At 40.9% G+C, this 25564-nt stretch overlaps 1 protein-coding gene across 2 annotated transcripts in view; it reads left to right on the forward strand.

Moving 5' to 3' along the window:
* Positions 1–25564, forward strand: part of GADL1 (glutamate decarboxylase like 1) — a 111582-nt gene that overhangs the window by 10708 nt on the left and 75310 nt on the right. For both annotated transcript variants that reach the window (XM_074945622.1, XM_074945621.1), the window contains exons 2-6: positions 10538–10710; positions 11622–11748; positions 14174–14264; positions 15895–16001; positions 18105–18220. In XM_074945622.1, coding sequence (XP_074801723.1) covers positions 10538–10710; positions 11622–11748; positions 14174–14264; positions 15895–16001; positions 18105–18220 — 614 coding nt within the window. The remainder of the gene's footprint in view (positions 1–10537; positions 10711–11621; positions 11749–14173; positions 14265–15894; positions 16002–18104; positions 18221–25564) is intronic.

Here is a 25564-nt window from a genome sequence, read left to right on the forward strand (position 1 = left end):
TCCCCTAGATGTGCCCAAAGCTTTATTTGACAAGAGTCTGGTGTAATGAGGCTGGAAGACTGAAGTTGTGAATTCTAATCCTGGCTCTGCTATGGACCTGCTTGTATGACATTGCTTCTCTGTGCCTCTCTTCCCATTTCCAAAAATAGGAACAGCTACGCTATGATTATTTACATACAGTGGCCACAACGGAAATCTGGGCCCTACTGTGGGTTAGGCACTCTACATATACACAGAAAGAGATGGTCCCTGCCACCAAGAGTTTACAATCTATGTAGATATTATAGGTAAAGGTAAGATATATAATCATCCCCATTTTACATGTGGGGTATTGAAGTAGAGAGATGAAGTCATTTGCCCAAGGTCATGCAGAAAGTCTGGTAGAGCTGATAAACTTCCCTTTCTTAGAGGAGTTTAGGGAAGGTAATGTGACAAATGTAGTTAGCATAAGGACTAAGATCACCACTGTTAAAATGTGCTTTGTTGAAGCAGAAATTTTGTAAAATGTACAGTATGAATTTTTAAAAAAGTCAGGAAACAGTTATTTTGGCTGCAACTGTATTAATAAAAAATAACCACATAGAGAAGAAATGTGAAGTTTCCTTTTTAATTATATACTTCTACATTTTAACTTGTGTTGATTCACGAGTGCTGTTTTACTAAATGACTGCTTCCTCTGCTGAATTTGCAAAGATTGCTGTTTAAATATTTAATGTTTTTAAATGACCAAAACAAGAATACAACACTTGCATAAAATTAAAGGCTGCCATGCATTGCTTTTAAAATCATGTAGGAAGACCTCCATTTAAAAGGACCTACGTCCAGTTTTTCTCATGATGTTCTAGTGAATAGCAGAGGAGTCAGAGGGCATTTCTATAGGTGATTTGGGACCAATGGATAGGAATCACCAATCAAATTTTAGCTATTTGAACATGTCATGGACCTGAAAATATCATATGCAGTACTTTTTCTTTGACTCACATCTGATAAATATATATCTGCTTTTCTACAGAAAGGAAAGAGGACAACACTGGTTGTTCAGCATAGGGTGACCAGACAGCAAATATGAAAAATTGGGACGGGGTGGGGGGTAATAGGAGCCTATATAAGAGAGAGACCCAAAAATCAGGATTGTCCCTATAAAATTGGGACATCTGGTCACCCTAGTTCAGCATAAAATATTCATTATTAATGTGACCATTTTTAATTTAAATAAGAACCATTTTGTGTCTGATACGCTTGTTAGATCATTTGTGACTGTTAAATGTTAGAACATCTAAGCAGGCTGCATCTCATTGGGGTCACGGAGTTAGGATTTCTATTTCATACTCCACACCTGCCATTTCTCAGTTTCAAATTAAGATGAATTCCAATTTTTTTCAGCCTCTTTTCCTAATTGGAAATATTACAGCATGAATCACTCTTTCAGTTACTTGGTTGGGACATCAAAATGTCATTCTTAAATATTAACATCCACTCCTGAGCTCTGGCTACAGTGTAGAACCCTGCGACTTTGTTTTTGGTTGGTTGTTTTTATTTCATTTTTAAAATGTCCTGCTTGATACTGTCATGTTTAGTAAGCACTCAGTGATCAGGGTGGTTGGGCAGAGGCATAATGCTTTGTAAGCACTCACACTCAGACTGCATCTGTTCAGGATTCTGGAAACAATGAGGGGCAGGATGTGGCTCCTGATGAGGGTGCTTCATGTCAGTCTGCCACTTTAGCTGCCTGACAACAGATTACCCAGCACAGAGGAAGCTTTGTGTGGCATATGGCTGGCATAGCCATGTCCATGCCATTTCCTCCTAACCCTTCCTGTCATATAGGGCAAATCAGGTATGTCGGAGGGTAAAAAGGCTTGTTCAAAGCATAGTCCAACTTCAGTGATTCCTGCCTACTGGAACAGGGACTGTTGCAGCCAGGCACAACTTAGCATAGCCCAGAGGCTGAACTATCCTACATCCAGGGCCAAGGTGACTTCTTGCCAACTCTGGGATTTGTATGTGTTTCGTAAAAGAGGTCTACAGCTCAGACTCTGCACCATAGGGTTCGCCTTTCCACTATTACAATCCTGGGGCTGCTGTGTGCAGGGACGGTCTTTAGGTATAAGTTAGAGCATTCCAATGGCAAGCACTCTGTCCATGACCCCTTTCCTCAGGCTATGTCCCCTTCACCAGCAGCAGGGAGGAGATGTGGTATAGGAGCCACTATGCCAACTCTGCAATGCTTGAGGATTTCTTTTGCAGTTGGGTGATCCACCCAGGGCACCAAAGCAGCTGTATCACACCACTCCGACCCCATAACATTGCAACTTTGAGCATTGTATGACCCATTCTAGCAAACTTTTCATCTGTCGTCTTTAGCTGTTCCTTCGTAGCAGGCCAGAGAAATGGGTTTGCTATAAAACAATATATTTTGCCGTATCACCAGACCAGCTTTATTTTAATCATGGACATTTACAAAGCAATTATTTAAAAAAAAATCTATATCATGATTGAATTCCCTGGCATACATAACAATGATCATATAGGCCAACACAGATTAAGTTTTAATATTATAATGTGCAGCATAACAATAACAACAAACCAGTGTACGCTGGAGGGCGGACAGTTCAAAATTGAATTTGTCCATTTGTTTTTAATTCACTTGATACAAAAGATGCAGAGTACTTTTAGTATTTAATACAAGAAAGAATTTTTACAATTTTGAGAGGTTGAATCCATGATTTAAAATTAAAGTCTATTTAGGATGAATGCAGATGAAGTTAGTGAAATTAATTCGTTACAATTTGTGATTTACTCTTTTGGGTCAAATCCCGCTTCACTTAGTCATGAGACTGTTTCATGAGTAATCTGAGCAGGATTTGGTGCTTTATATTTAGAGACAAGCTGTGTCCCTTACAGTGCAACCTCTTACCCATCCCCCTCTTGTTCTGTGCCTCCTGTAAGTAGTAAATCTCCCCATGGCATTTTATTCTACTCAGATAAATGCTGTTAGAATGTGTCAAGCACAAGGCTCCAGTTTCATTTTGCAGAGTAAGAATATAGCAGCAAAGGTTTTTCTATTTTATGCAAACACAGAATCACATATTTCACTGTTAGTAAGGCTTGTATAGTGAAAAAGATGGTAACATCAAAGAGTATTTTGTGTTTGAGTGTATTGTTTCAACTTTAGGTGCTCAAATTTTATGCTTGCTTTTCAGGAAAATAATATTGACCATAAAAATGGAATGCTGGTTTGAAAATGTTAAGGTTTTGAGGTAGAATATTGTACTTTCAGAATTATGTGCTTGATACTGCTCCCCCTGAAGCCAATGGCTAAATCCCCAGTTGCCTTGAATGGGAGCTGGATCAGGCCCTCTGTTTGTCACAGGCCATCTTGAGCAGTCAGTAATCCTTAATCTCAGATTTAGAGCACTTCCATTTGCTAATGTTTTAGTATTGCTTCTATGCTTGAGCCATTTACCTGAAATTGCACTTGCTGGTGCACTTTCTGTGTGTGCCTTCTCTCTGACTCTGCTTAGAATGCTGCTGCTAGCTTTTAAAATGCAAAACAAAGAAATTTGTCGCTGTCACGCCATCTGTAGATCATGTGCCTACTATTACATAAGAAATGTATGGGGGAAGATGCTGTCTTAGCATGTAGGCTACCTGTGAAACACAAAGGGCTTTCTTAGGCCCACTGTGTGTGTTTTTAAAACTCAGTTGTTTAGAAGGGGCTTTGAAAGCCCACTAGAAATAGACAATAAAGTAATGCTATTTTGACCATGATGTTTGGAATAGTTTTTAAAAGGAAAAGTACAGTTAAAAGCTTTGGGTCTTCATACAGTTTTAAATGACGTTGTTGGCTCTGGGGCTTGGAAAAGCAGGTATTAAGAGCGCACAATTTAAAAGTGAAAACTAAAGGTTGCTTCAAGTCCAGTATTGCCAATCCAGAACACTTTAAAAAAACAACCACCCTGAGTTGGGCCCCCAGAAGTAGGGCCCTACTAAATTCACAGTCCATTTTTGTCAATTTCACAGCCCAGCTCTGAAGGCAGAGCCACTGCCAGCAGCAGCACAGAAGTAAAGGTGGGGCATGGTATGGTATTGCCACCCGTACTTCTGCGCTGCTGCTGGTGCGATGCTGCCTTCAGAAGTGTTTGCCCAGCCAACAGCCGCTGCTCTCCGGCTGCCCAGCTCTGAAGTTAGCACAGAAGAAAGGTACCAGTACCTCAACCCTCCTACAATAACCTTGTGACCCCCCCATTGCCCCTTTTGGGTCAGGACCCCAAATTGAGAAATGCTGGTCTCCCCCGTGAAATCTGTATAGTAGTGGGTAAAAGCACACAAAAGACTAGATTGCATGAGGGGGGACCAGATTTCACAGTCCGTGAAGCATTTTTCATAGCTGTGAATTTGGTGGGCCCTAGTCATAAGCTTTGCTTAAAAATTGTGAGATTTAAAAAAAAAAATAGTTCTGGGGTTTTCCTGGCCTTCTGTCTTTTGAACTTTTAGGGTACATTCTGGTCATGTTTTCAAGCTTTGTTCTGTAACCATGAGGGATACAATTTATTATAAAAATATTAAAGATTGAAATCTCATGTAGGAGTAGCAAATGGGGCTTGAAGTAAAACAGCAGTTTTTTACAGCAAATCTTGTGATATTTTTAAGAGTCACAATACTTTAAGTCCACATTTTGGTCTGCAAAACTCAAACCCAGTCAACACAGAAAACATGTGTACTTAGGGCCAAATTCTGCTTTTGGATGCAAAAATTTGTAGTTCCTATTAATTTCCATTGAAGCCACATCCATATGGTATATTCCAGCCTAGAATTTGGCTCATAGGCCGACGTGGAAGTCTATAGCCAAAAGTTACTGAGAAATTGATTGAGTAAATGGAGAGCATGTTGTTCTTCTGACTAATTTAAGAATGTACCCAGGGCCAAGTCCTACCCTCCTTACTAAGTCCTTAAACAAGTAAACTCCCATTTAAAGGAATGGGAGATTACCTGAATAAGGACTGAATAAAAACTAAGGGCCAGATGTCCCCTGCGATCTGCACGTAAGTCTAATCCTTTCTGTGGGGTTGGGGGGACAAGCGGGAAATAAGCTGTCTCCACAGTGTTCTTCTCTGCCCCAGGATCTGCAAATATCTGTCTGGGGACCGGTAACCTGTCTTTGCAAAAATGCAAGGCTGGGAAAGGGAAGGTTGTTACCCTACAACCAACCCCATGGGAAAGTTAGTGCAGAACAAGGGTGCACTAACTTTTCCACAGAGTCCCATGAGGGTTTGTTCTATGGGCAATAGAAGATGAGGAAGTCTTGGCAGCATGTCTACATTTGAGCTAGGAGATCTGAGGTGGGACTGGTTTAGTGGCACAAGGGTAGCCTTATGGCTTTGGCACAGCCTCTGTCATCCAGGCCTATCGAGACAAATTTTGGGCCCCCGTACATCATGTTTGCTGGGGCCCCAACCCTCCCTTTTCACCCCAGTCACAGATTGTTTGAGGGGCCTCAGTACAATTATCCGCCTCCTTTCCTCACAGCTCATCCGCCCTGCTGACATCTGCAGGTTCTGGGAACAGAATAGGAACTGCCCTCGCATCCCCCGGCTCCATTTTTTTCTCCATGGATAAAATCCTGTTCTCCCAAAAGAGCAATTGGGACAACTTTGCAACAGCTGGCATCTGAGCTATACAGGTGGTGTGCATCCCTTTTGTGGCCTCCTCAGATCCTAGCCCTAGTCCCAGCCCCTGCTCTGTAGATCTAAATGAATGGTGTTGCATGTGAAGCTCACATCATCTGTAGAAGAGAGAGGGACAGTATTTTCCCTTGTGTGTGCAAATTCTGTTAACATTTATGGGAGGTCATACGTACATCAAAGGGAGAACTGAATCTAAATCCTAAAATAATCCCTAATTCACTGTTCAGTGTGCCCGAAGAGCAGGTAGGTGTCTTCCCATTCCTCACTAAACCCAGGTCCTGCAAATCTTCTGAAATCTATCAATTTCGTTTTCACAGAGAAAACCCCCTGAGAGTTTTCAAAGCTGGAAATTGTATACAATGCTCCTGCTGAGTTGTGCTCTAAGGCAAGATGGGAATTGACCTATGTGGCTTTCAGTTGAAGGGATGGAATATTACTTGCCTGTTAGCAAGGTTCTATGTTGGAGCTACAAGAGAACATGTATCTTTTTAATTAAAATTAAAAAGCTTGGTATATTAAGTTTTGTTAGAAGAGGGCATGTTATCAACCTAAATTTACCAGTTAAGAGTCATATTCTTCTCTCAGACAATATTAATAGTAAAAATAATACTTTTATAGATGTGCATACTAGCTTCCATTAAAGTTGGTAGTTCATGGGAGGACTGACTGGCCACTTCAGGTCAGAATTTGATCTTATATGTCCTAATAATGAGAGGAAAATTGAGTAGCTATTTTGTGCCTGCAGAAAGTTAACATCATGAGATTGAAAAGATTTTTTTTTTTTGTATGGACTGACACACTGCATCCGTATTTCTAGGCTATATTTTGTATTTCTCTTGCTTCTTCCATGTGGGAATGTGAATTGTGACTGATATCCAAAGTGAATGTACTTCATGCTGTCAGGCAGCATGCTGGAAATAGGCAGTCATTTATTTAGGCCAACATAAAGGGTCGCATATTTGCTTCTGCTAGGAAGTGCAGATAGGAGCAAAAAAAGAATTTAAAAATTGACTGGAGCGTTAAAAAGAATGTGAAGAGGGAGAGTGGTGCTTCCACAGTTTGCTTCCCCACTCCACCGAAGCCTAGGCAAGCCCTTCTATGGCAATAATGCTGGATCCTGGCTAGAAAACTCTTGATCATGCCAGGGTGGGACCAGTGAACAGCCACCGCCTGTAACCCAGTGAATATTGGCACATAAGTTAATGTGGCCCCTTGCAGCATTCACTTTTGTGCCATGCCTGTAGTTTCCTCGTCACTTTGGAGAGGACTTTTTGATTTCACAGGCACAATCAAGAGAGCCAGTGATAAGCACTGCTCCTTAAAGAGCCAAACTGTTGATGGGATCATGGAGCAATGTGTAGGAGTAGCTCCTTTGTGGAGCCAGAGCTTTCTTTTCTAGAGATTCCTTCAGTAATATGTAATGATCTAATACCTCGGAACACTGGTCTGAATTAATATCTCTGATTTTAAGCCAGTGTTTCTCAATTTATGTCAGTGGAATTACTCCTGATTTATATAGATTCAAGATCAAAATCAAGTCCAGATTGACAGACTTGATCTTGGATTTTCTTGCTTTTTTGTCTTGTATGATTGGAGACAAAATAATCATAAGGGATCTATAGAGTAATGATTTATCCTAATACATCATGAGCAGGCTTGGAAGGATTGATTTTTATTGGTAAATGCTGGTAAATGTTGATTTCACTGTACACACACACACAATCACAAAAAATATATTTGATAATAAAAATTTACAGATAGGCAAAATAAGAAAAATGCTGCTTGCAAACTTACTGGAGTTTGATTTAAGGATATTTACTTTGTATATTTTGACGTGATGTTGTCAGCCCGTTTGTGTTTTAAGGATGACAAAGCTTTAACTTTTTGAATCTTCTAGTTTATTGTAATTAAATAATTATTGTCTAACACCCCTTAATTTCCCAAAATTGTGAATATTGAAATTAATAAAAATAGTGAAAAAAGTTTTTAAAAATAAACATCAATATTACCTGTTGAAATTATGAAAAAAATAAAAATTGAATTTTGTCAAGACTAATAATGGGATATTGTTGCATAAATCAACTTCATGCCCTACCATTCCTTCTCATGGTAAAGTCAATAGTGGAAGGGATAATGAACTCGGAAAACTTGGCAGAATTTTTCTCAATGCTTCCTACATGTGAAAGAGTGCTGGGTGCCAAGAGGTGAAGACACTATACTTTGCCTGTCTCTCTGACTACCTTTTCCCCCTTCACCTTCAAACTCATAGAATGTGCAGTCTACGATCTTTACCCCGAGTTCCTCTCCCCCAACTTTGTCTTGGATCCCTCTCAAACCAGATTTCTGTCCTCTCCATTCGACCGAAACTGTTTTAATCAAGGTCTCTTATGACTTCTTCCTATTCAAATCTCAGGGTCTCCGCTTCATTCTCATTTCCTCTTGGCTGCATTTTGATACTGCTGACCACTCCCTCCTGCTTGAGATGTTGTCCCTTCTTGCCCTATTGAAGTACCGGGTTGTTTGCCACATCTCTGGCTGTACTGTTTGTCTCTTTTGTTTGGTAGTCTTCCCCTTCATCACTTTCCAATGGGAGTTCCCACAGGGCTCTGTCCTAGACCCTCTCTTCACTCTGTGCTCACTATCTATGGGTAACCTTATCTACTCACATGGCTTTAACTACCACTTCTGCACCCATGAATAGCCGCAGAACTATCTCTCCACTTCTGGCCTGTCTTTGTTCAATCTCACATCTCGGCCTATTTCTCTGACATCTCCTCCTGAATGTCTCACCCTCCACTTTATGCTCATCTCAGCCAAAATTGGACTCCTGGTCTTCTCTCATGAGATAAATAAGTGAAGTAGGTAAGTAGATGCCTTAGTCAGGTAGTTTCCTAATGATATAAAAGCAGTGTGGCTTCAGGAAGAATCTATATGAGGGGATGATGAGAAGGGCTTTGTGGAGCACCTCAGGAAGTGCATCCAATGCATAGGGTGATAAGAAAGAAAGCATTGAGATGGTTGTGGGGGAAGTGGACAAGCAAGATGTGGCGGCATTGGAGAGCAGATCAGATGTGGGGTGAAATGATGAGACCAGGGCAGAAAGTAGGGAGGAGTAGAGCTGGGAAGGGGCTTTCTCAGCAATTGTGAGAAGCTTGAACTTAATGCAGTGGAGAAGGGGGAGCCAGTGGAAGAATTGAAGGAGAGGGACAAAGGTGGTGTGGTCAGAACAATCAGGCTAGATGTTGGGATGGAGGGAGGGAGTTAAGGGCATAAGGACGCTGGAAATGATGCTGGGAATTGCTCCATGAGGAAAGAAAAAGGGCTGAATGGTGGAGGAAGGGTCAGAGGACAAAGAACCCTAGTGTGCTTAATATGGAGCTAATAAGCCAGGTGCTTGTCACCTCCCGCATCTTTTTTTTTATTTCGGGCTGTGTGCTCTTCAGGGCAGGGACCATGTCTTCCTCTGTATTTGGAAGGTCCCTAGCATGTTTTGGATGTTACCACTATCTAAATATTCTGCAAAAGATTTGGGTGTTGTGATGGATAATCAGCTGAATGTGAGCTTCCAGTGTGACGCTGTGGCCAAAAGAGCTAATGTGATCCTGAGATGCAAAACAAGTGACTCTTGAGTAGGAGTAGGGAAGTTATTTGGCACCGATGTGATGTTGCTGGAATACTGTGACCAGTTCTGGTGCCCATAATTCAAGAAGCATGTTGATTATTTGGAGAGGGTTCGGAAAAGAGCCGCGAGAATGATTAAAGGATTAGAAAATACGCCTTATAGTGATGCACTCAGAGTTCGATCTATTTAGCTTCACAAAGAAATGGTTAAGAGCTGAGTTGATCAACTTATAAGTATCTACATCTACATTAATCAAATAATTAATAATGGGCTCTTCAATGGGCAGAAAAATGTATAACATAATCCAAGGCTGAAAGTTGAAGCTAGTCAAATTCAGACTTGAAATAAGGTGTAAATTAATCATTGGACCAATTTACCAAAGTTTGTGGTGGCTTCTCTGTCGACGACCATTTTAAAATGAAGATTGGATGTGTTTCTAAAAGATCTACTCTAGGGGAAGTTCAATGGCCTGTGTTATACAGGAGGTCAGATCAGATGATCATAATGGTCCCTTCTGGCTGGCCTGTCTGTCTGTCTGTCTGTCTATCTGTCTATCTATCTATCTATCTATCTATCTATCTATCTAAAAATTAATGAAATTAGATAATTTCTATTTTTAAAGCTGTTCCCTTCCTATTCTAGGGTTTAATTCTGCATTCTTAATGCATGCAAAGATCCATGGCAATTGTTTCCCTAAGGACTTCATTAATTACACTGGGCTGCGTGTACAGAGTTTAATACATTGTTAGTAGTGAGAGAGTGCTTTTTTCCAGCTAATGATTTAGCTCAGTGGGTCTCAACCTTTCCAGACTACTGTACTCCTTTCAAGAGTCTGATTTGTCTTGTGTACCCCTACATTTTACCTCACTTAAAAACTTACAAAATCAAACATAAAAATACAAAAGCGTCACAGCACACTATTACTGAAAAATGGCTGGCTTTTGTCATTTTTACCATATAATTATAAAATAAATCAATTGGAATATAAATATTGTACTTACATAGTACACAGAGCAGTATAAACAAATCATTGTCTGAAACTTTAGTTTGTACTGATTTCAGTAGTGCTTTTTACGTAGCCTATTGTAAAACTAGGCAAATATCTGGATGAGTTGATAAACCCCTTGGAAGATGTCTACGTACCCCCAGGGATACATGTACCCCTGGTTGAGAACCACTGATTTAGCTGATCACGCATCACTTTAACCAAGTCACATTTCTTTTACAGTTGATAGTAACAAACAGGATATATTCCAGAGGAAGAAGAATGCTGTCTTGGTGAATGGTGTCATTCTGAACGGCCCGATAACAGATTCAAAAGCAGGAGAGAAATTTGTAGAAGAGGCCTGTAAGATCATAATGGAGGAGGTCATACGGAAAGCTGCTGATGTAACAGAGAAGGTAAAGCCTTGGAATCAGTTTGAAAATATATTGTAATGGATATGAGTGATTACAAACTTTAGCTTTCCAAGATAGCTGAGTTTTGTAGCACATAAAGGGCACAACTTGCTTTTAGCGTGTGGTTAGGTTTTGAAATAAAATATAGCTGTCTAGATTTAAAAATGTGGCATCATGAAACCTTTTAATAGCAGCATAATTAAATTAAAATATACATTTGCAAGAAAACATTGCCTACATTACTTTGGAATACCCTTTTTTTTTTCTTTTTTTCCCCCCTTGGTCTTGGGGCCAAATTTACCCTTGAGTTTGCTGTGCCTGCAGGAGCATCTGTGCCAGAGGCAGATACAACCCTGAGGAAGGGTAGCTTTGTTACCACTGGAGGAGGGCAGCATTACAGACTTATCTGGGTTCCATAGCACCCTTATTTGCAGAAGCTATTTGAGAGAGGTGCTGGACAGGTAGGCCGGCCTTGCCCATTTGTGGGCTGCATGAGCCAGCTCCATGCCCTTGGCACAACAGCATTTGAAGACACTGGCATATCATGGGGGTTGCTGAAGGCAGAATTTGGCCTACAGGTTTATTACGCCTAATAAAGATATACAAACCAGAAGCAACTCATGGTTTCCAGATTCCAGGATGAGTTTGCAGCTCTGGCTGTTAGAAAAATAATCTTTTTGCTTTTAACCAGAACAGGTTTGAGCAGGGCGTCCCTGAGACACAATAAAAATAGGATCCCATGAGGCCATTTTTACAGTCGCTGTTCAGAGTAGTGCTGCACTTTTAAGTGCAATTTTCTTACTTTGGAAACCATTACATTACAGAATCCATTGCTGAGTGAGGTTTTATTACCATAACGTTTGTCTTCACCTCAGCCAACATGTATTCATTGCTGGCATTTCCCCCATCATTAGGTTTGTGAATGGCAGCCTCCTGAAAAACTGAAAAAACTTCTCGATCTGGAAATGAGGGATACCGGAGAGCCCCATCAGAGACTCTTGCAACTTTGCCAGGACATTATACGATACAGCGTCAAAACTAGTAGGAATTTGAGTTCTAATTGTGTTACCTTATTATCATCAAAAACTCTGAAGTCAGGGTATTTTCTCCTAAACTTTGTTACCCTTCAGGAAACAAGGTGACATTTGCTATGTCAACATTTTCTACCTGCCTGTAACTATATGAAGGCATATGAATGCTTTAATTGGCTGTTCTATAGCTGTTTGAGTAAATGCTGGCATAAGTAATTCTTCTCTCCTTCATATCTAGTCCTTATTGTAAAATGAGAGTATCATACCTGCCAAGCCACCTGGATCCTCACAGTGATCAGATGGATTTCTGAGGGGGACTAAAATCTGTATGATGACATTAAAAAAATCCTGCGAGGGATTTCCATTGATGTTAATGGGAGACTCTGCTATTCTAAAGTCTCCTGAAAGACACCTTTGGCCTCTAGACAGGTATGGAATATGATATAACAATTTACCAAATCAGGCAGGAGAAAGACCTTTATGAATCCCCAAGACCTTTGCATAGGACTTCCTGCTGTCTGGTTGGTGAGTAGTGATGTCATAGTCACCGCCATTTAATGCAAATAAGGCAAGGTTAAGTCAGGCGGTTGGTCAAGAATGGCACTGCAGTTACTGTTAACGCATAGCAAACAGTCTGTTTGCAAAAGGAAAGTCAAAACCTTAATGCATGCTTTAAATCGCATTTTAAATGTAATCAGGTGACTGAGTGAGGTATATACTGGCTTTTTTCACAAATGGATACAAATGTCACCTGGAGCATAATCCTGCTACTTGCTGAGTATCCCCTTGTAAAATGCTGGTCAGCCACAATTCCTGCTCAGACAATGGGGAATAAGCGCTCAGCATCTCAGAAAAAGCACCCAGCACCTTGTAGAATTGGCCCCATGCAGGAAAACTTGATGAAAAGCATTCTGTATAACCAAATATCAACAGAAAGAAATGATTAACATCTGTTTAGGAAATAGGGTGGTGTATCAAAAGCCTAGTTAGAATTTCAGAAGCATAGCTACATATCCTATACTCACAGTGTATCTGAGAAGGTGTGAAGGGCATTTGATATAAATTACTGGGTAAGTTTCCTGCTAAAGATGCTGTTGCTACAGAATAAAAAAATTTTTTTGAGAGTGAGCATATGTTTTTGAAGAACACAGAAATTAGCTGGGCTTATCTGAAGTCCTAGGCAATATTAATATGCAGATGTCATTACAATGTCACAGGAATATATTATCTTCATTTTGTAACTTTTTCTTACATTTTCATTTGTTGCACTGTGCCACCCTAGAAAAGGGATTAAATACAAAATCAAGGTGCACAAATAACGTTACCCTAACTATAAAAGCTAGCAAAAGCTTCAGATTTAAGGCTTCTAGTCTGTCATGAATTCACCCGGTTTTATAATAGCTAGTTACAATGTGATGAACTGTAGTCCAGATGGTAGTGGACCCTGAATTGAATTGATTTTATGATGAGAACTTTGAGATTACTTTAACATAATTTCTCATTTATTTAATAGTGCAGAACCCCAAATGGTGCCTCTTAAATTAAGGTAATAGGGTAAAAGACGGTTTCTCTTTTTCTTGATATCTCAGAAATTCTGGTAAAGGAAAGAAACACAATTTTAAAAAAAGAAACATTTAGAAAAGCATTTCCAGACAGGTTGGCTCTTTAAAGTAACTTAACAGGGAAATTAAAAAATAGAAAACTTCCCCTCAAGTTGGCAGGGAGGGATAGGAAAGAAGAACACTGATGGGATAGACGAAAGTTAAGTGCGGGGTTAAAATGGAGAGTGAAATTTAGGAAGCCAAATGTAGAGGGCAGTCTGACTCTGCACTCTACAACTCCTGTCTCGCAAGATGAGGCTGTATGTGTATATTCTAGAACTGGTCTGAAAATGGTGGGGGTTCAGCAGAAAAAATAAATGAAAATGAGAAAAATTGTGTTTTGTTAAAATTTTCAGTGGAAATTTTTGGGGGGTCAAAACTGAAAACTGAATTATTATTTATTTTTTGGTTTTCAACAAAAAGCTTTCAGTTTTCCAATAGAAAATTGAAAATGTTTGAGGAAAAAACTGGTACTTTCCATGAAAGCTTTTGTTTAAACTAAACCAAATTTTCCTTCAAAAGTTTCAGCAGGAAGTTTTCAAGCAGCCTTAATAAATTCAACCCTATGAAGAAGGCTATTTAAGTCCCACTTATACCTTGTTTGAGCACAGTTGCCAATTTCACCCTTTGTGAAAAGTTTCGCCAATCTGGGGAAAGAAGAGAGAGTCACATGGATACAAAAGGGATAATAAAGTAAAATGCTGCTGTTTGACCATGTAGAATGTTTTAATCTATCTATCTGCATCCTGTGGTCATGCAGTAGAGATGCTGTTGTGTTTATTTTCACTTGTGACGTATACAGGAGTACTTACATTTCATTTTTTAAATCTGCAGATCATCCAAGATTTTTCAATCAGTTGTATGCTGGTATTGATTATTACTCTTTAGTGGCTCGTTTCATTACAGAAGCATTAAACCCAAGTGTGTAAGTCTCTCTCTTTTGTACTCATTGAGATGACCCTGGAACGCTATTATTATAATCCAGATTTTTAAAAAATTATGAATACCCACTTCAGGTTTCTCTTTACATTAAGACAGAGGACTTTTAGCAGGAACCTGGGGATAATAACAGAATTTGGTTCTGCATCACATAACCATGTACTTCAACAGAAACTTGGCTAAGCTGTTGGAGCCTTTTTCAGTCTGTAGGTCTTAATTTTGGAGTAAAGATTCCCCACAGAAGGGCTTTTGTTTGTCATCCTTTTTACCTGTAAATTTGTTCTTATTTAGGGGATTTAGATATGCTATTTAGATATGCTTTTAAAAACAAACTTATTCAGATAAAGGCTGTCCTCTCAATGAGCAAGACTTTGATCTCACTTTCACCAATGTAAATACAAGGTAACTTCAGTGGTGTTGTTTGGGATTTATGCCATTATAAAGGAGATTCAGTCTGCTCCTGGGTGTTCAAGGTGTAGCTTGTACAAATGTTATTTTTTTGTTTTCATTGTGTTTGTTTGGTATGAAGTGTTAAATTGATCCATTTTTCTTTCTTGTCCATGGCATTCCAAAGTTATATGCCCTTAAATAAACTTTTCCCATTTTGGGACTGGTATTTTAAAGTTGATCCAAAGTTAGGACTGATGTTAGCTGAACTCTCATAAGCATGCCCGGTGGAGTCCTTCAGCCACCTTCAGTATTTGCTCCACATAGTATTAAGTATGGGCACCACAATGAATTTGCACAAATGTTGTATAGGTATATAAACAAGCAATATGGGGAAGATAGAACTGAAGTCTAGGGTCCAAGTACAATTGCTTCAGGTAGGGAGAGCCTTTAGTGTTTTGGGTGCCAAACTACAGAAGCAACAAGAGCTCCTACAGTTCAGCATCCACAAGAAATTGTCCAGTTACATTCATGGATGTTATGTTTTCCATACACATTTTCAACCTGAGTGACTTTTGTTTTCGATGAAGAGAACAACATAATAAAAAAGAACAAAAGTAAAGTCTCCATGAGAGAGCACAGTGTGTGTATCTCCTCTAAAATAGTTTGCACTGAACTGAGCACAAATGGCTTCTTGGTTGGGCAGGCAGATGTAAAGGTGTAGTAAACAAAAGGATAACTTACATAAAATGGGTAATTTTTCCCAGGAGCATATGGTTTTATTAGCTGTTATTCACTTAATCTAAACCACATGACTGAAATCCCTATGCATTGCTTTGAAAATGTAAAGGTCAGTTTTATGATGCTGTTAGGAACAGAGGAAATTGCCATACTGGATTAGACCTTTGGTATATTGAAATCCAGCACCAGGTGCATCAGAGGAAGGTGCAAGAAATTGCACAGTAGATTCATGTGGGATAAACTGCCACTGAAGGAAGTTTCCTCCTAACCCCTAATAGTTAGAGATTGGCTTAAACCCAGAAGCCTGAGATTTTATCTTCCTCCCAAAACTTTTTTTTTATCATTAACATTATAAACTCTGGATATTCTTGTTATCCATATAAATCTCCAGTCCCTCTTTGAATCTTGCTAAATTCTTAGTCTCTGACATCCTGTGACCATAAGTTCTGCAGTCTATTGCCAATCATGATACTTTTATATTTATTCAGATATACATATGAGGTGTCCCCCGTGTTTTTGTTAGTGGAAGAAGCAGTCCTGAAGAGAATGATTGAATTTGTCGGCTGGAAAGAAGGTGATGGCATATTTAATCCAGGTAAGAAAACAGCCTTCCATCTTCCGAATTTCAAACTAACCTATAGAAACTGCAGAGAACTACAGGTTAAGAATTTTGTGATTATTTAACTTGTATAGTGTACGCAAAAAAGCATACAAAATCAGATGATGCAAGGACTTTTGGCTTTAATAAAGTTATTTTACCCAAGCTTCTAGACCACCATAATAAAAATCCTATGAATCTGTATGGTCACATGAAACGAAAGCAGCTGTATGGATCAATTAACAAAAAAATTACACAGAACGAATTCTAGAGACCCTGGAATTGGAGCCCACCCAGTTCTCATTAATGTCAATGGTAAGATCACCTTTAGTGACCTGAGTGGGCAGCAGTCTCAGGCTCCAGCTCTATGAGTATGAGCTAATTAACTCAGACTGAATTTGGGGTGAGACTGGGTCATTTAAAGTGGTCATAGTTTCAGAGGCCCACAAGTGCTTTACAAAATACATTGCAGGAGGCCTCCAAGCAATGTATTAGCTGTTATGGGCCACATTGTATAGCTTACATAGAGCCCGGCGCTGAGATGTGGGGTGAAGTTGTACTACCTCAGAGGGTGATTGTGTCTCTGGAGCATGTAGGAGGGGTTCGTATACTGCACTACCCTGCAGTGCTCCCTTCTGTACTGCTAGCCAGCTCCACTGACTGCTGCGAAGGTGACAACCAGCTCAAAGGCTGTCCGTCTCTACACAGGGCTGTGATTGTGCCTGTCCCTTGTGCAAGATGCCTGACCCATGCACCCACACGAGGGTCAGGCGCAATGCACCCCTGCACTTTACATCTTTATATCAGTGGGTATCACATGTACAACTTGTGCTCGCCATTCCCGGTTACTCTTCTCTTCTGTCAGCATCTTTGTAACTGTATGCATGAAAGCCAGTCAATGGTGTGACAGGGTACACCTCTGTGTACACTGCCTACATTCTGGGTGTCCATGTTTATCTTAGTAGGAATGACTTGAGCAAACTCCTTTTGGTGTGATACTGTTTTGAAATGATATGAGCAGGTAGACCATGAAATATTTCTGGGTTAATTTTTTTTTAAAGGCTACATTTTAATACTTTTTTTTTAAAGTAGCAATATTGTCAATATATTTCAGCTACAGGTGCACAGGGAGAATGGAATGTAACAGTTTAGCCCCAAAATCTTTCTGTACCGAGTTATTAGCATCAAGAAACCAAGCTGTAAGATTCTTCAACCTGCTTCCTGTGAAAGAGAAGAAAATGTTAAAATATAGTTAGTGGAGGGGGTGAGAAATAGTTAATGTATCCCACCAATAAGTGGTAGAAAAGTAAATTAACCACAATTAAAGACATGGGAAATTTGTGGGAAATTGTACCAAATTTGTGGATTTTTTTTTTTGGTTGTCCTAGATCCTGTGCATATTTTTAGAAAAACCTCTGCATATTCTGCAGATTTTTTTTTTTTAAAGAAAATTTACTCAAAACATACCTGAGGACACTAAAAGGTTCTTTAGTGCATTAATTGTATCTTTATTTTCTAGCTTCCATAAAACTGATTTTTCATATAAGCCAATCTTGCCTTAAAAAAAAATCCCATCTGTCTCCTAGAGCTCTTCCATTTCCCTTTCAGATCTTCTCCTAGAGATCTTCAACTCCTTCCAGTTCCTCCTCATTATCTTTCCCCTTTCCTCCCTAAATGGATTGAGACCTGGTTGCCTAAGGGACCATCTCTCTCTCTGTGGTGTATTGCCACAATTGAGATCAGCAGAGGCCCTGGAGATCCCACAAAGTACACCAGAAAGAACTGGTGCCCAGGCATTCTCTTTGAGGACTTCTTGGTTTCTGGAATCATTCCCCTGCCATTTGGTCCACTACAGCCCAGATCAGTTTACCTTCCAAGCAAGCAGCAAAGCCTCCTTTTCTTCTCTCCTCTCTCAGGCTGCTAAGTAAGAACTGGGCTATGAGGGATATAGTTACAGGCTAGTTTTGTGGTTTTAATTTATGAGCTAGGTGCCAACAATACAAGATGAGTGCCAAGAGTTACTTGTTTGTTTGAATTTCAAAAATATAATAAATGAATATGTTTTGTGTGTGGTTTTTTTTTGTTTTTTGTTTTTTACAGGTGGCTCTGTTTCTAATATGTATGCTATGAACTTAGCTAGGTATAAATATTGTCCTGACATAAAGGAAAAGGGGCTTTCAGGGTTGCCAAGACTGGTCCTGTTTACATCGGAAGAGGTAAAGAAATTGCACCCATATTCATTATAGACTTTTAATTAATGAACTTTTTTTTTCTTCTGCATATGCGGTACATTTCCATTGTTTGATTGTGTGTCTAATGCTGTTTCAAGCATAATAAAAGGGTCGTCTTCATACAGTGGGAAACATGGTGTGTGGAGATGACTGGTGGTGAATTTCCCCCTGTACAGAGAAACTCTCCACCTCCTGCCTATCTCTGGTGTTGGGAGAAGAGGAGGTTGTGTCAGGGGCAGGATGGGGAGGGGTTGTGGTTAAACAGAGCTCCACTATGTTTGATTTCCCACTGACATAAGGTCTAGCAGGAACATCCATCAGTAATGTAAGTTAAAGCTACTATCCTGCAGCTTAAGCTTATGCTGGGGCCAGGCAGTCAATAGTCAGAAAGCTACAACTGGCTCCCTGCAGTCCCCCTTCTCCACTGGCTCTGAGCACAGCTTGGCTGGAGTGGAGAATCAAATCCAACAAAGAGAATCCTAGCAAAACCTTTCACTGAAGCTCTCTGAACAACGCTGCTTTAATAACCTACTTTAAAAAATCTAAAAACTTCTTCCTGTTTTAAAGCTTTCAAACATAACATATGCAAAACTCAGCTGGGAGACTGGAGTAGGAGGGATGCCCATGGGCACTAATCCTCCTTCAGAGCTTCAGCCTTTAATTAGAGCCTCTTTTCTCCCACCTACATCTCTGCCCCTTGGGCTTTGTGACATTCACAACCCTTTAAATAAACTAGGTTGAGTATAGTTGTGTTTGAGATTAGATTGGCACAGGTGGTGGTGGTATTTATTTATTTATTTATTTATTTATTTATCATTGTTACTTCTATTACAATAGCAGCTAGATGCCCCAGTGGAGATCTGGGCCGCATTTTGCTTGGAAATGTACACAAATACAATAATAGTACAGTCCCTGCCCTTAAGTGCTTACAGCCCCCAAAAGCTTACAGTATAAATGGACAAGGCAAAGACTTATCATCCCAGTTTTTCAAATGGGAACCTGGACACAGGAAGATCACATGGCTTGCCCAAGATCAGAGAAAAATTCTGTGGCAGTGCCAGGGACTGAACCCAGCTGTCCTGAATCCCTCTTTATTGCCTTAACCACAAGACCATCCTTCCTCTCTCTTGTTGGTACCTACATACCCAGTACTTCTACCTGTGCCTCTAGCATTTGTTGTAATATCTTTAGTTATTTTAATTGGCATTGTACAGAAGTGTTAGAATTTTTATCAGTTTAAAAGGGAGGAGACATATATTAGTAGAGATCCTAATTTTTGACCCATGTTTACTTCTGTTCCACCCAGATTTGGTATTATCTCACTTCTGTTTTTCAAAATAGTTTGCCTCAGATATGATTTGATTATTGCAGTTATATGAAAAACTGCTTAAACTCAAGAATTTGATACACCATAATGCCAACTTTCTATTATTATTTATCATGTTTTTGTTTATTTGTATTGAATAGTACTTAAGGGCCAGGGACCCGTTGTGATGTACAAACCTACAATAAAGAGATTGGTCTCTGCCCTGCAGAGCTTAACCATCTAAATAGAGACAAGAAGTGGATAAGACAAAGAGATGGGGGAGCACAAGGAGACAATGAGCTGATATTGCTCAGCATCAGCAGTGGTCAGAGCATACTGACTGGTCTACCGCCCTCATTTTATGGCTTAGTCTCAAAGCCATGTCTTACATTTGAGCTTCTAGCACTGTAGGAGGTGGTCTGTTAGTGTTTCACAGCAGTGTTGTTCTCAGGCAGGCACTCAGTGTCAATGTGGTACTGTTCTTCAGGAGGTGTTAGACTGAGGGCAGGTCTGTACTCCCGCTTAAGTTGACCTAACTTACGTCGCTCAGGGGTGTGAAAAAGACACCCCCTGAGCAGCGCAGGCTACAGTGACCTAAGCGCTATCTCCTGCTTGCATAGGTGGAGTAATTATGCCTATGGGAGAGTGCTCTCCCATCAGCATAAGGCGTCTTTACCAGACTGCGCCGATGTAGCACTTCTAATATAGACCTGCTCTCAGACTTTAAGGCCAGAAGGGACCATCATGATCATCTATTCTGACCTCCTGCACATTGCAGGGCACAGAACCTCACCCACGCACTCCTGTAATAGACCAATAATTCAGCTAGAGGTTAGGGAAGTCCTCAAATCATGGGTTAAACATTTCAAGTTACAGAGAATTCACCATTTACACTAGTTTAAACCTGCAAGTGACCTGTGCCCCAGGCTGCAGAGGAAGGAGAAACCCCCCCAGGGTCTCTGCCAATCTGACCCAGGGGGAAATTCCTTCCCAACCCCAAATGTGGCGATCAGATAGACCCAGAGCATGTGGGCAAGACCTGCCAGCCAGACACCTAGGAAAGAATTCTCTGTAGTAACTCGGAGCCCTCCCCATCTAGTGTCCCATCACCAATGGCTGGTGATGGGACATTTGCTGCTAGCGGTCACAGGTTGGTTACATGCCATTGTAGGCAGTCTCTGCTCTTTTGCTGAAAGGTAAAGTAAGTTTAGATAACATACACTCTAACTCAAGAAGATACAAAATACTTAGATACTTGAAAAAATGGTGGTTTATGGAGGAAACTGCACATACCGTTGCTGGACAGTTCCTCAGTGACACTTGAGGTAGCAGCAGAAAAATTATTAGTATCCTGCCTTCCTGAGTTTTAGTTAGCGTTTCTGAACCTGTAATACATAACTGAGTACAACTCAAGCTACAGTCATTAACCACATTTTTATCACTTTCCTTTTCATTATATTTGAGTCTTATCAGATTTTGTTCGGGAATAAGAACATTGTGGTGGGCCAGAAAGATGAGAATGCAGTGAAATTGAGAATAAGAGAAGAAAAGAAATGCATGAGAAATTGCAATGGATACTTTAATGCTGGTAAAAAGAAAAGGAGTACTTGTGGCACCTTAGAGACTAACCAATTTATCTGAGCATGAGCTTTCGTGAGCTACAGCTCACTTCATCGGATGCATACTGTGGAAACTGCAGAAGACATTATATACACAGAGACCATGAAACAATACCTCCTCCGAACCCACTCTCCTGCTGGTAATAGCTTATCTAAAGTGATCATCAAGTTGGGCCATTTCCAGCACAAATCCAGGTTTTCTCACCCTCCGCCCCCCCCCCCCCCACAAACTCGCTCTCCTGCTGGTAATAGCCCATCCAAAGTGACCACTCTCCCTACAATGTGTATGATAATCAAGGTGGGCCATTTCCTGCACAAATTCAGGTTCTCTCACCCCCCTCCAAAAACCACACACACAAACTCACTCTCCTGCTGGTAATAGCCTATCCAAAGTGACCACTCTCCCTACAATGTGCATGAAAATCAAGGTGGGCCATTTCCAGCACAAATACAGGTTTTCTCACCCCCCCCCCCCCTTTTTCTCAAAAAACACACACACACAAACTCACTCTCTCAAATCTTGGGAGACAGGCCAGTCCTTGCCTACAGACAGCCCCCCAACCTGAAGCAAATACTCACCAACAGCCACATACCACACAACAGAACCACTAACCCAGGAACCTATCCTTGCAACAAAGCCCGTTGCCAACTGTGCCCACATATCTATTCAGGGGACACCATCACAGGGCCTAATAACATCAGCCACACTATCAGAGGCTCGTTCACCTGCACATCCACCAATGTGATATATGCCATCATGTGCCAGCAATGCCCCTCTGCCATGTACATTGGTCAAACTGGACAGTCTCTACGTAAAAGAATAAATGGACACAAATCAGACGTCAAGAATTCTAACATTCATAAACCAGTCGGAGAACACTTCAATCTCTCTGGTCACGCAATCAGAGACATGAAGGTCGCTATCTTACAACAAAAAAACTTCAAATCCAGACTCCAGCGAGAAACTGCTGAATTGGAATTCATTTGCAAATTGGATACTATTAATTTAGGCTTAAATAGAGACTGGGAGTGGCTAAGTCATTATGCAAGGTAGCCTATTTCCCCTTGTTTTCTCCTACCCCCCCCCCCCCAGACGTTCTGGTTAAACTTGGATTTATGCTGGAAATGGCCCACCTTGATTGTCATGCACATTGTGGGGAGAGTGGTCAGTTTGGATGAGCTATTGCCAGCAGGAGAGTGAGTTTGTGTGGGGGTGGGGGGGAGAAAACCTGGATTTGTGCTGGAAATGGCCCACCTTGATTATCATGCACATTGTAGGGAGAGTGGTCACTTTGGATAAGCTATTACCAGCAGGAGAGTGAGTTCGTATGTGTGTGTGTGTTTTGAGAAAAAGGGGGGGGGGTGAGAAAACCTGTATTTGTGCTGGAAATGGCCCACCTTTCATGCACGTTGTAAGGAGAGTGGTCACTTTGGATGGGCTATTACCAGCAGGAGAGTGAGTTTGTGTGTGGGGGGGCGGAGGGTGAGAAAACCTGGATTTGTGCTGGAAATGGTCCAACTTGATAATCACTTTAGATAAGCTATTACCAGCAGGAGAGTGGGGTGGGAGGAGGTATTGTTTCATGGTCTCTGTGTATATAATGTCTTCTGCAGTTTCCACAGTATGCATCCGATGAAGTGAGCTGTAGCTCACGAAAGCTCATGCTCAAATAAATTGGTTAGTCTCTAAGGTGCCACAAGTACTCCTTTTCTTTTTGCGAATACAGACTAACACGGCTGTTACTCTGAAACCTGTCTTTAATGCTGGTAGTTTTTTGGTGTGATGAAATGGAACCCCTCCGATGTGACTTGATCATACACGTAAACCAGGGATGGGCAAACTTTTTGGCCCAAGGGCCACATCTGGGTGGGGAAATTGCATGCAGGGCCATGAATGTAGGGCTGGGGTTGGGGTGTGGGAGGGGGTGCAGGGTGTATTCGGGGGCTCCGGGCAGGGAGGTGGGGGGCAGGAGGGGGTGCAGGGTGAGGCACGGGGTTGGGGGCTCAGGGCAGGAGGTTGGGCTGTGCAAGGGGGTGCAGGAGGGGGCTCAGGGCAGGGGGTTGGGGTGCAGGGTGCAGGAGGGATTTGGGGTGCGGGATCCAGCCCAGCACCGCTTACCTGGAGTGGCTCCAGGGTGCCAGCGGCGCGCACCGGGGCTAAGGCAGGCTCCCTGCCTGCCCTGGCCCCACGCCGCTCCGGCACCACGTCCCTGTGGCCCCTGGGGGAGACGGGGGCAGAGGGCTCCAAGCACTGCCCTCGCCTGTGGATACCTCCCCCGAAGCTCCCATTGGCCACGGTTCCCCATTCCTTGTCAATGGGACCTGTGGGGCGTGGTGCCTGCAGGCAAGGGCAGCACATGGAGCCCTTGGTGCCCCTCTCAGGGGCCGCAGGGATGTGGGGCCCACCACTTCTGGGAGCGGTGCAGGGCCCACCACTTCTGGGAGCGGTGCATGGAGCTGGCAATCCCGGGGGCTGGATCCAAAGCCCTGATGAGCTGGATCCAGCCCGCGGGCTGTAGTTTGCCCACCCTGATGTAAACGAAGTATGAGAGTACGATATTAAGCAACCCCTCTGATCTGCTACTGAGATTACAATAGACATAATAAGTACTAAAGCCATCTCATAATAACATAGTTGCTTTATGTGCTTGGTTTCCAGAAAACTTTTCAAAAACAATAAAAAATTAATATTTCCTTCTATCTTCATGAGTGTAGGACAAGGTTACATAGTGTTTGGAATTACAACAAAAAATACTAAGTCTTTCATTCCCTAGTCAAAATAATCTCATATACTCTCCCCACACCCCATTTTAAATGTACTAGTATTCAGTTTCGTCTTGTGGTTTGAAAAGGTTTCTTTTTTCAACCTGAATGATTACAGATATTATATCTTCCTCAAAAGAAGATTGCAAAGAGCGTACTTAAAATGGGAACTCTAAGCACTGTTATAAAGGATTGACACTGTAGATTTGACTCTAGTTTCTGTAAATACCTGTGTATCTTTTGCTAAAATGGTGCTATGTAACTTATTACATTAGTGTGTTTAGGAAATAATAAGAGAGATCTTTGAAGCCGGTATATTTTGGAGACTACTTTGTCTTTTAGTCCCGTGATGGAAGCACTCCAAAGCTATGCTCTAGCACAACTCTTATCCTTTTTATAGTGATAGCTTCTGGCCATACACTTAAGGTCTGTTTTTGCTCCCATTGAAATCCGTGGCACATCTTTTATTTCAATGGGAGCAGATTGGACTTAAAGTCCAGAAATGACACATCTACATGTTTGTTTTTCTTGGGGATTCAGTCAGTTCCCATTTTTTTTTGTCTCTCAGTATCTCAAATGCTGAAGCTGCACTTATGTTCTTCTTCCTTGCCTCTCTCCACTGTGATTCGGTGATCTGCTTTTATCTACCAACTTCTAGATTTTGCAGATCCATCGCTTTCTGGAGCAATTTGATTCTTCCAAGTTACTCAGTGTCATGCTTTTCATTTGAACCTAGTGGTAAATGTCAGTGGTATAAGCTAGCTTTTTTTTTTTTTTTTAAATTGCTGTTATTAATTTATTTAATCATTCAGAAATAATTTGAAACTCTCTCTGTTGCTGGAATCTTAATCTCTCATGAACAAAAAACTTTGCAGATCTATAATATATTACCAGTTAGTGATGTAATTTTGATGTAACACAAGATTAATTGTGCACCTATGTAACTATTATTCTTGCAGTAGCCTAGATGAATGAATCCTAAAGGTTTTGTGATCGTGTCATGTTAGAAAATTAAACATTTTAAAGATTGACTGACTGATATTAGCTGTTAGTATTTTGTGTTCATTTAGTTGAAAGGAAAAACTTCCTGGTTTAAAGAAAAAAAGAAAAGGAAAAAAAGAAAAGAAAAAGAAAACCCTTTGAGATGATCCATCTCATCAAAATAAGCATGACAGGCTTGAATACCCTTAATATATTCATACCCACACATTAAAGTGCTGTACATTTTTCATAATTATGTTCCTCTGTAACTGCATTTGTGTGAACCCTGTGGAAGAAAATGGAATTAATTAACCACCTGGCTTCATCTCCTGTATGAAAAGAAACAATTCTAGATGTCTTCAGGGTTGTTGGAATGTATGTTATTATAACCCCTAAAATAATAACATGAAGGATTTGCTTCTGTTTTCCAACAAGAGCAATTTTAATATGCCCTTTCAGATTTAGGGCAAGCCTTAATGCTGCAAGGTACTGAGAGCTTGTGTGAGATGCTAAGGGCCATCAGTATCCACTAGCTTTTATGGGAGACGAATGCATTTAGCATCTTGCAGGTGTTTCTCAGTACCTTGCAGGATCGAATCCTCAAGGCTTGTCTAAACTTGAAGGTTAATTTGGATTAAGGCAGGGTGTGAATTTAAAGTG

This window comes from Natator depressus, chromosome 2 (genome assembly GCF_965152275.1).
Source record: "Natator depressus isolate rNatDep1 chromosome 2, rNatDep2.hap1, whole genome shotgun sequence".
Lineage (NCBI taxonomy): Eukaryota > Metazoa > Chordata > Testudines > Cheloniidae > Natator > Natator depressus.